The sequence below is a fragment of the Hevea brasiliensis genome, chromosome 14 (assembly GCF_030052815.1).
Source record: "Hevea brasiliensis isolate MT/VB/25A 57/8 chromosome 14, ASM3005281v1, whole genome shotgun sequence".
In the NCBI taxonomy this organism is placed as follows: Eukaryota; Viridiplantae; Streptophyta; class Magnoliopsida; order Malpighiales; family Euphorbiaceae; genus Hevea; species Hevea brasiliensis.
Window position 1 is genome coordinate 86,344,141 of NC_079506.1, and position 11,605 is coordinate 86,355,745.

The following is an 11,605-nucleotide window of genomic DNA, read 5'->3' on the forward strand; positions in this document are numbered from 1 at the left end:
AGGCCTTGACTTTCCTTGATGATTAATAAAATTCTAAGGAGACATGTTTTTTGTTGGATATATTAAGGATTTTCTTTTGAATTATTAATTATTGGATCAGTGAAAATAGACCCAGCTGAAAATATGAAGAGTCAAAATTCGTAAATAGCTGCCAATGTTAAATAGAATTGGATGGCATAGTCATCTTTGAAATGAAACAATGTTATGTCGAATCCATTGATTCAATTTTTTTTAAACTATTAATAAATAATTTAAATTAATTCACAATCTAAAATAATTGAATTTAAAAATATATAAAAAAAGATAAAATATGAATAATTCATAATAGAAAAATAACTCTAATTTAAAATCATCTATCCATTTGACAGTTTTGGCAAAGGTATTTTATTGTAAGATATAACAAAATTTTACGAATCAAATTGTTTTAAATTGAAACAGAGTTGACGGTAAATTTAGACGACAGTCACTAATTTATTAATAAAATTTAAATTTAAAAATTAAATTATTACTCAAAAATATATTAGGGACTAATATATGAATTTTGTCATATTTTAGAGATTATTTAATTGTAAATTACCCTTATAAAAATACCAGATACCAAATTGTACAGATTTATCATGGTGAGTTTGGTAATGCTTCCAGTTAGGTGTGACGTGCTTGACCTAGCTGCCAATTAGGTGTGACTTGCTTGACCTACAAGCCGTAGTAAATATAACAACAGAGCTAGCATATGGGTATGATGATGCCAAGTTTTTCTTGGTTAATTCAATAAAATAATTTTGCTTAAAGAAAGTAAATATAGAGCATGAGCCACCTTGGTGGGCTGCCCTTTGTATTTTTATCAATTAGGTTCAACTAATTGATAGATTATGTTTTCTACCCATCTAATAAATCCCGTTTACTCAACACAGATATTCTTTTTTTACTCATATGACCAAGATGCAAATGTCATGATTGAATCTGATTCTGATTATTGCTTCTGGATGCTACTGTAGCTTCCCCTGAAACTATACTACCTTGAAGAAAATACAATCCTGAAACTAAACCACTCTTTATGAGTACTATAAAGCCTTTGCACACTTTTAAAACTCCGTTCTCTGCGTGGTATCTGAATCTATGAGAGTCAAGTATTCCACGAGAAATCAATTTCCTCTTTAGTCTTGGACCATGCAAACACTCTATAGTTCTAACAATGCCATCAAATATCCTTAATTTGATGTTATCAATTCCTTCCACAGATAATGCATATCATTGCCCAGAAAACACCTTACAACTCATTTGTTTGTAAGTGACAAATCAACTTCTGTGTAGACACATGTTATAAGTAACACCAGTATCAAGAATTCATGAATTTTGTCCATGATCAGAACTCACAGATAAAATTTTCTCAATACTGTCATCATCATCAGAGTTGATAAAATTGTCAACCACATTCACAAAACTTTTTGGTTACTTTCCCTTTTTATTTTTTAGCTTGGGACAGTCTCTCTAGTAGTGATCTTGCTCCTCACACTCAAAACAGTTAGCCTTTTTCATTCTTAACTTAGACCTGGCCTTAGATTTCTTCCTGTTGGAAAAACCCTGCCTTGAATGTGTTCTTCCCCTACTAACCAAACCTTCTTCCTTAAATATTTCTCTATTATCTGGAAAATTCTTTTTCAACTCCTTCGATTTTAGAGAATTACTAACATCGTCTAGTGAAATACTGTCTTCCCATACAATAGAGTATCAACAAAAGTCTCATAAGAGGATGGCAAAAAACATAACACAATAAGGGCCTGATCTTCACTATCAATCTCAATATTAATATTCTTCAGGTCCATAATAATTGAATTAAATTCATCCAGATGTTCTTTAATAGGTGTACCTTCGCTCATTCTTAGATTGTAAAGCCTTTTCTTCAAATGCAGGTAGTTGGTCAGGGATTTGATAGAGTATAACTCTTTTAATTTCTTCCATGCCATAGACTCTGAGCTTTCACCGGCAATCTCGCGTAGGACATTATCAGTTACGCTCATGAAAATTGTACTCAAGGCTCTCTCTTTCAGATCAACCTTCTCTGCCTCTTTCATACTTTCTGGAAAGTTATCCTCGATTGCTTTCCATAGAACTTGTAGGATCAAGGAAGATTTGATTTTAATATTTTATAGACTGAAACTTGACCCACCATCAAATTTCTCTATCTCATACTTCATTGAAGATGACATCATTTGTAAACTCTAGGTTTTGTGTACAAAGCTCTGATACCAGTTTGTTATAATAGGCACGCAAAACTAAGGCACACACACAAATCGCACAAATACACAATATAGAAAAGAGAAGATGAATAACACAGGATTTAATATGGTTCAACCGTAAGATCTACATCCACGGGCAAAATAAGAGAAAAAGTTTCACTATGATGAAAAGAGTAAGATATAATCACTCAGAACTCTCAAACTCTAACTTCAGTGTATTTTTCGAATACCTCATAACTCTACCGTAAATGGCAGAATATTACAATATTTATATTGTATCGGCTTGTGCCCTCCGCTACCATCACAGATATCACTTTTTATCATAATCGAATCATAGCGCGAAACTTTTAGGTCATATCATAATTCGAGTCTATGAAAATATATCCAAAATTCAAGTCACAAAAATAACACTTATAATGGCAGATAATTGGTGTTTATCTCTGTGGGTTTATCTATGTTGGAAACCTTGTTCTTTGTGAATAATGATGTTAAAGATAAAGAAATTAAATAGAAAAAGAAAATTATAGTGATGAAATTCAGTCAGCGCATTAAATTTGTGTGGATGATTTTTCACAACATTAATAAACTTCTTTTTTTCTCGTTTCTTATTTTCATCTAATCATAATAGAGGGTGAGGCTCCATTTATTTCACCAAAAATATTTTTCTGGATAATTGTCAGTAATATTTTTGGTATTTGAGATACACAATAGTCAAAGAGAAAATTAAGTCATTTTTAAGGAAATTGACTTTCATTTTTTTTATAAAAAAAGTCATATTTTCTGTTTTTTAAACTTTGATAATCTCATCTCTTATGCATGTTTAGTGCACCATGGTTAACTTGTGCTATCCTTGACTAGTTTAACATTATTGACTCCGATAGATATCAGGTCACTAGTTAAAGAGTTTGACATCATGGTTGCAAAATTTTGCAATTTTATTGTGCTCTTGTTGTTGGGAATATTTGGTTATTGAAGATCAAACTTAACTTCTTTTGTAGGCATGCTAATTCTGACTTACAAATTTAAGTTTACCCAATGGTGGAAGAATGAATTTAAGTTCCCATAGTTTCTCCCATCAATTTATAGTGTCAAGTGGAAACCCAAGTCTAGGTTTCCTTATCCAACACAGGTGGTTAAGGATAAGAGGAAGAGTTCAATAAATCTTGCAAGAAACTATGTTACCCAAACAAAGAATTTTAATGTGTAAATTCATGCTGGCGTAAGTTTTACCCTGTGGTGGAAGAATGAATTTGAGGGGAAATGCAGGAAAAGTCAAGAGGATCTCATCAAAATGCCTAGAAGAAGCACTGAAATCCTTTGGTACTGATGAAGATCCTTTTGAATTTGTTTCTTTGATATAATCTTATTTAGACCCCACCCAATTTTGGTTTTACCGGAGGGAAAGTCTTTTTTGATATTGGAATCGGCGAGTGGAAACAAATTTTAGTCTAAAATTAAATTAATAAAAAAAATATATTTTTTAAAAAATAAATATTTTAATCTGAAGATAACATATATATTATTTTGAGATATTCTTTATATAGCAATTTTATAAAAATAAAAAAAAAAGGAAAATAATTAGTTTATTTAAACTCTTCTTCATAATATATGGTACACTGAAAGATATCTACAGGCGATGATTTAAACTCGCGTATATATTATATTTTAACAATTTTACTAATTAATATCAATTTGGTTAAAATAATACTAATATCTAACATTAATGATAAAACTTATTCTTCTAAATTCCCCCTAATAAAAAAATTAACTGTCAAATCAAAGTTATAAAAATTAAAATTCCTAATAATAAACGAACCCACACGATATTCATTTTAATTACACAGGGAATGCCATATTGCGGATTAAAAATTCTTGTGAAACGCCGATATTGCCTTGTGACATTATAAATGGCAATGCTTGTGCTCATATTTCTCATCTCCACTTCCGTTTCATAATTTCCTTCAAAGAAAATGGGTTGGCTTGCTCACTTTCTCAGCTTCCTTTTGTTTCACTTGCATTTTCATGCTTCTTCTTCTCTATCTTTTTCTTTCAATTCCTCATCTTCAGCAATGTTGTGCCAACATGACCAAAGTCTTGCCTTGCTCCAATTCAAGAAAACCTTTTCCATTAGAAGTGATGCCTCTCCCCGGGAATCGGATTTCCCTTATCACCCTAAGCCTTATCCCAAGACAGTGTCTTGGAAAGAGGGCACAGATTGCTGCTCGTGGGATGGGATCACCTGTGACTTAGAAACAGGTAATGTAATTGGCCTTCACCTTTCTAATAGCTTGCTCTTTGGTACCATCTATTCTAACAATCCTCTTTTCTTCCTTCATCATCTCCAAAGCCTCGACCTCTCCTACAATGATTTCAACAATTCTCACCTTTCACCTCAGTTTGGCCAGTTTTTGAATTTAACGTATCTTAATCTTAGCTCTTCTAATTTTGTGGGGCAAATTCCTTTAGAAATTTCTTATCTATCAAGTTTGGTATCTCTTGATCTTTCTTGGAACGATTTTTTGATACTAGAAACCATTATTTTTAACAAGCTTGTTCAAAACCTAACCCAGTTACAGGAATTGGACTTGAGTTATGTAAACATGTCTTTGGTTGCACCTAGTTCCTTGATGAATTTGTCTTCTTCTTTGACTTCTCTCAAACTTTGGCATTGTGAATTGCACGGAAAAATCCCAGATATCAGTCATCTATCCAAATTGGTTACACTTCATCTGTTATTTTTTGATTCCTATGGTGGTTTGATGATAGAAATAGAACCAATGACCTTTGACAGGCTTGTTAGAAATCTTACCAAGATAAGAGAATTTCATTTAGATGGTGTAAACATGTCGATGGTGGCACCTAGTTCTTTGATGAATCTCTCTTCTTCTTTATCATCACTTGCTCTCGAGGTTTGTGAATTGCAAGGGAAATTCCCAGACAACATAATTCAACGACCAAACCTCCAATTGCTCGCTTTATCGGGCAATGAACATCTCACTGGCTCCTTACCTCGGCATAATTGGAAAAACTCGCTCCGGCACTTGGATCTTTCATGGACAAAAATTCCAGTATATTTAGACTATGATTTTGTCGGAAATTTAAAGTCTTTAGGAACTCTGTATCTCAGTGGCTGCAACTTTAGAGTTTCAAATTTGGAATTGCTAGGTGAGTTGACTCAACTCACTGGGTTGGACCTTTCCAATAATAGTTTCACTGGTCAAATTTCATCCTCATTTGGAAGCCTTAAGCAACTCTCCTCATTGTACCTCTCCTATAACAATTTTAATGGTCAGATTCCCTCTTCATTTGAAAACCTTAAACAACTTCGTTTCTTGGGCCTTGATAACAACAATCTCAGTGGTGAAATTCCTAATTATTTTACGAACTTCACACAACTTTTTTGGTTACTTTTATCAAATAATAGGTTTACAGGCCCCATCCCTGTCCAATTAGGCAGACTTTCATGTCTATATGCCCTGGATTTGTCCAATAACTTATTAAATGCAACAATACCACCCTCTCTGTTCAGCCTGCCTCAGTTGGAAACTTTAATCCTCAAGAATAATGAACTCACCGGTCATCTAGGTCCATTCCAAGATAATTCATTGAGTTATATTGATTTGAGCAATAACAAGTTGCATGGCCCAATTCCAAATTCAATTTTCAAACTTGTGGACTTGACTGTTCTCATTCTTTCATCCAATAACTTGACAGGAGAAGCCTCTTCTGCTGCTTGCAAGCTAAAATCTCTTCAAATTCTTGACTTGTCAAACAATAGTTTGAACGGCTTCATCCCACAGTGTTTGGGAAATTTTAGCAACAATCTTTCAGTGTTGCATTTGGGCATGAACAAGTTTCATGGAACCATCCCTGAAACATTTTCAGTAGGCAGCAGCTTGAGATATTTGAACTTCAATGGCAATCAATTACAGAGGAAAATACCACTGTCCATCTCCAATTGTAGAAATTTGGAAATATTAGATCTTGGAAACAATAATATAGATGACTCATTCCCTCATTTTCTAGGAACTCTTTCGAAGCTGCAAATTCTAATTCTAAAATCCAATAAACTCCATGGTTTGGTGAAAGGGTCCACTGCCAATTATTCGTTCTCAAAGCTACGAATTTTTGATCTCTCCAGTAACATGTTTAGCGGACCTTTACCTGCAGAGTATTTCAATAATTTCAAAGCAATGGTGAACTCTGATGTGAAAATGGAATACATGCGGGATCCAAATAATTCTTATGATTATTCTGTGAGTCTGACACTCAAAGGATTGGAGATTGAGTTGGTGAAAATCCAAACGCTTCTTACAACCATTGATTTGTCTAGTAATAAATTCACAGGAAAAATCCCACAGTTGATTGGAAAGCTTAAAGCACTTAAGCAACTCAACTTATCTCACAATCAACTCACAGGCAATATTCAACCATCATTGGGGAATTTGAGCAATTTGGAATCACTAGACCTCTCTTCAAATCTTTTTGTTGGAAGGATTCCCATGCAATTGGTAGATTTGACTTTTCTACAGGTATTTCGCGTTTCACACAATCGACTTGAAGGACCCATACCTGAAGGAAATCAATTCAACACATTCGACAACACTTCATATGAGGGAAATTTGGGATTATGTGGATTTCCGCTAGAAAAATGTAACAGCAGAGAGAGCCAACAATCAGCAGCATCAAAAGAAGATGATTCTGAGTCTAAAATCGGATTTGGGTGGAAAGTTGTGTTGGCAGGGTATGGATGTGGGGTAATATTTGGTATAGCAATGGGGTATGTTGTGTTCAAAACAAGAAATCCTGCATGGTTTGTGAGGATGGTTGAAGGGTATCAAAAGCCGAAAAGGTTCAAAAATTAAGATAGTTCACATAACAGAGACTTACAAATGGAATTAAAGTTTTCAGGTAATATTTTACAATATTTCTTGTTTCATAATCTCTGCTTCATATACCAACACAATTTTTTTTTTCAATCATTCTTATTGATTGTTAATTGGCACTATACTTGACCTTATTTTTCCGTTAAGAAGAAGAATTATGAGCTTGCCTCATTATGATTGCAAGAAAGTATCCATTTGGCATAAAATTTATACAGTTTTTATTTCTTTTGTAGTAAATTCTTACTTTGTTAGCTACATTACAGCCAAGCAGAGATGCAATCTGAGATGTATTGTGCAGGAAGTCTATGCATAGCAATAGCTGGATCAGAATAGCAGCTCTAGAGTGAGGGACAAATCTGGAGTCAGAATTATAGATTAAAGTTTCTGTTGTTGTACTTCTTTCTTTCTGTTGTTTTCGTGATAGATGCGGATTTTCCACAATTATATTCGTTGGGAATTGGTGTGGAAATTATTTATAATTTAATGTTGTAATGTTTGGACTGAGTTCCATTCTAAATTGGACTAATAAATGGAAGCTTATCAATAATCTTTTTCTATTTAAATAATAATTAAACATGGCACAAATGAAAATTTAGAAATTAATTATCATTTCATTTATCTAATAATTATCTTTTCTTTCTTTCACCTCTTGGGTGGATAGGTTCGAATCAAAACGAAACCATCCCATGATTTTTGCCTCAACCACTTGTCTTTACAGATGCAATAAACTATATCATGTGCTTGTACACATTTGGTTGTTTTTGCGAACCCTTCGGGAAGTGATATTCTCAAACATTACACTCATGTCTGGGATGAGTTCCATTTCCCATTGGCCTTAATTATATGTTGTTGGTTATTTTTATACATTTCTTTTTAGATTTACACATAGTGAGGCTACAGAGCATTAGCAAGTGTCTTGAGTTTGTTGGGCTTGGCATGTTCTTGACAGCCTGTGTAGTTTAAATTGAAGGCTTCAATTGAAAATTGAGAGAGCCCAGACCATGTTTTGGTTAGGGGACAGCACTATAAAAAGACATATTTTTCATCAATTGGAGCCCAGAATACTTTGTTACTTGTGTAATTTGTTAATATTTTACTAATTCTCAATTCCCTCAATTAAGATCAATATATTAATTTTAATACCATACTGTAGTAAACCCTTAGTTTTCTTTATTTGTTGTAGTTATGGAGAAGATTAAAGAATTCTAAGTAGTACGAACTCTATACACATTTCTTTATGCATTACAAAGGTTTAAGCAATAGTATAATACCAATTAATTACTTTATTAAATTAAACATTATTTCTCTTCAAAAACATGACTTCATTACAAAACAGCCAATACATGGCTGTATGAAATGAAATAATCAATTGCTTAAACTATATAATAACCAGTATAAATTAGTGAAGTCATTCTTATTAGAATAGACGAGTCAAGAAATTGTTTAAAGGAAAAGAAAGACTAGAAACTAACATCTGATAATTTGCGAATTCATTCATGGGATTATAAATAGCAATACTCAAACACATCTTTCTTATGTCAACTTTCAAATTTAGCTTTCCACTTCCACTTCTAAATTTCTCCACGAAAATGGGGAGTCTGCGATGGCTTGCTCACTTTCTCTGCTTCCTTTTGTTTCACTTGCATTTTCAAGCTTCTTCTTCACTATTTTTTTTCTTCCAATTCCACTGCTTCAATGTTGTGCCAACACAACCAGAGTCTCGCCTTACTCCAGTTCAAGAAAACCTTTTCCATTTGGAATTCCCTTTATACCAAAACAAAATCTTGGAAAGGGGGCACAGATTGCTGTTGGTGAGATGGGGTCATTTGTGACGTACGTACAGGTAATTTAATTGGCCTTAACCTTTCTGCCAGCTTGCTCAATGGTACCATCCATTCTAACAATAGTCTTTTCTCCCTTCGTCATCTCCAAAAGCTTGACCTCTCATTCAATGATTTTAACAACTCTCAAATTGTATCTCAATTTGGCCATCTTTCAAATTTAACATATCTTAGCCTATGTTTCTCGGATTTCGTGGGCCGAATTCCTTTAGAAATTTCTTATCTGTCTAAACTGGTATTTCTTGATCTTTTTGGGAACTATGATTTGATATTAGAAACCACTTCTTTTAAAAAGCTTGTTCAAAACATAACGCAGTTACAGGAGTTGGACTTGAGGTTTGTAAACATGTCATTGGTCGCACCTAGTTCCTTGATGAATTTATCTTCTTCTTTGGCATCTCTCAAACTCGTGTCATGTAAGTTGCAAGGGAAAATCCCAGATATGAGTCATTTATCTAAGTTGGCTTTGCATGATCTCTCTAATAATCATCTGACGCTAGAAACAATGACTTTTGAGAAGCTTGCTCAAAATCTATCCAAGTTGAGAGAAGTCAACGCTAGAAACAATGACTTTTGAGAAGCTTGTTCAAAATCTATCCAAGTTGAGAGAAGTCAACTTGAATGGTGTAAACATGTCTTTAGTTGCACCTAGTTCCTTGATGAATTTGTCATCTTCTTTGGCATCTCTCAAACTCGAGTACTGTGGTCTGCAAGGAAAAATCCTAGACAACGTATTTCAACAACCAAACCTCCAGTTGCTCGATTTATTGGGAAATGAAGGTCTCAATGGTTCCTTACCTAGGCATAATTGGAATAATTCTCTCCAGTCCTTGTCTCTTTCTAGAACAAAGATTCAAATACATTTAGAACACGACTTTATCAGTAATTTAAAGTCTGTGGAAACTTTGGATCTCAGTGCCTGCAACTTTGAAGGTTCAAATTTGGAATTGTTTGATAAGTTGACCCAACTCATTGAGTTGCGCCTCTCTCATAATAATTTCAGTGGTCAAATTCCATCTTCACTTGAAAATCTTAAGAAACTCTTGGAATTAGACCTATTTCATAACAATTTCAATGGTCAGATTCCCTCCTCATTTGAAAACCTCCAACAACTTCATGTTTTGTACCTCCAAAATAACAATCTCAGTGGTCAAATTCCTACTTTACAAACTTCACACAACTTTCTCTTTTCTCTTTATCAAATAATCTGTTTACTGGCCCCATGTTCCAAGTAGACAGGCTTTTAAGTCTATACTACCTTGATTTATCCAATAACTTATTAAATGCAACAATACCAGCCTCTCTGGTTACCCTACCTCGACTGTACACCATAGTCCTCAACAGTAACCAACTCACTGGTAATTTTGGTCCATTCAAGGATAATCAATTGGGTTATTGATTTAGGCAATAACAAGTTGCATGGCCCAATTCCAAGTTCAACTTCCAAACTTGTGTACTTGAGTTTTCTCATTCTTTCATCCAATAAATTGGTAGGAAAAGTCCCTTCTACAATATGAAAGCTGAAATCTCTCCATATTCTTGGCTTGTCAAGCAATTGTTTGAATGGCATCATCCCATAATGTTTGGGAAATTTTAGCAACGCCTTTTCGATGTTGCATTTGGGCATGAACAATTTCCAAGGAACCATTCCTGAACCATTTTCAGTGGGCTGCAGCTTGAGATATTTGAATTTCAATGGCAGTCAATTGCGAAAGAGAGTCCCACTGTCCATCTCCAATTGTAAAATTTTGGAAATCTTAGATCTTGGCAACAATCGTATAGATGGCACATGTCCTCATTTTCTGGAAACTCTTCCTGAGTTGCAAGTTCTAGTGCTCCAATCCAATGAACTCCATGGTATGGTGAAAGGATCCTCTACCAATTACTCGTTCTCAAAGCTACAAATTTTTGACCTCTCCAATAACATGCTTAGTGGGCCTTTACCTGCAGAGTATTTCAATAATTTCAAAGCAATGATGAATGTTGATGTGAAAATGAAATACATGGGTTCACCAAATTATAATTATGATTATTCAGCGAGTCTGACACTCAAAGGATTGAAGATTGAATTGGTGAAAATTCAAACACTTCTCACAACCATTGATTTGTCAAGAAACAAACTACGATAAAATATGAAATGGATTTAACTATTTTGTTACTGCTTAATACTCAACTCAACTAAGCATTTATCCCAAAAATTTATTGCGGTCGGCTGTATGGATTCTCTTTCTCCACTCTAGATGATTTTGGGTTAAATCCTTAGAAATGTGTAATGCTTCTAGGTCATGTTGTACTACTCTTCTCCAAATCAATTTAGGTCTACCCCTTCTTTTCTTTATATCCTCTAACCCAATGTGTTCTACTTGTCTAACTGGAGCCTCCGTATATCTGTGCTTTACATGACCAAACCACCTCAATCTCCTTTCTCTCAACTTATCCTCAATTAACACCACTCCTACCTTTTCTCTAATACTCTCATTATGGACTTTATCTAGTCTAGTATGGTCACTCATCCACCTTAACATTCTCATCTCTACAACTCTTATCTTAGATACATATGACTCCTTCATTGCCCAATACTCACTGTCATATAACATGGTCGGTCATATGGTTGTACGGTAAAATTTTCCTTTTAATTTAT

At 34.1% G+C, this 11,605-nt stretch overlaps 2 protein-coding genes across 2 annotated transcripts; both read left to right on the top strand.

Moving 5' to 3' along the window:
* The first annotated feature begins 4,169 nt into the window (after positions 1–4,169).
* LOC131172571 (receptor-like protein 9DC3) lies at positions 4,170–7,670 on the top strand. The gene has a single exon (XM_058133675.1). It carries the CDS (start codon positions 4,208–4,210, stop codon positions 7,100–7,102), a length of 2,895 nt encoding a protein of 964 aa, XP_057989658.1. The 5' UTR covers positions 4,170–4,207; the 3' UTR covers positions 7,103–7,670.
* Positions 7,671–9,530: 1,860 nt separating this feature from the next.
* Positions 9,531–11,093, top strand: LOC131173054 (receptor-like protein 9DC3). The gene is made up of 2 exons (XM_058134705.1): positions 9,531–10,041; positions 10,726–11,093. Exons 1-2 carry the CDS (start codon positions 9,531–9,533, stop codon positions 11,091–11,093), a joined length of 879 nt encoding a protein of 292 aa, XP_057990688.1.
* Positions 11,094–11,605: the final 512 nt, after the last annotated feature.

What these genes read in the sequence shown, in the direction of transcription:
- LOC131172571 (XM_058133675.1), top strand. Translation starts at nt 4,208, where the DNA reads ATGGGTTGGCTTGCTCACTTTCTCAGCTTCCTTTTGTTTCACTTGCAT.
- LOC131173054 (XM_058134705.1), top strand. Translation starts at nt 9,531, where the DNA reads ATGACTTTTGAGAAGCTTGTTCAAAATCTATCCAAGTTGAGAGAAGTC. An exon ending in ATTTCATAACAATTTCAATG is followed by an intron (nt 10,042 to 10,725) that starts GTCAGATTCCCT and finishes TGGAAATCTTAG; the next exon opens with ATCTTGGCAACAATCGTATA.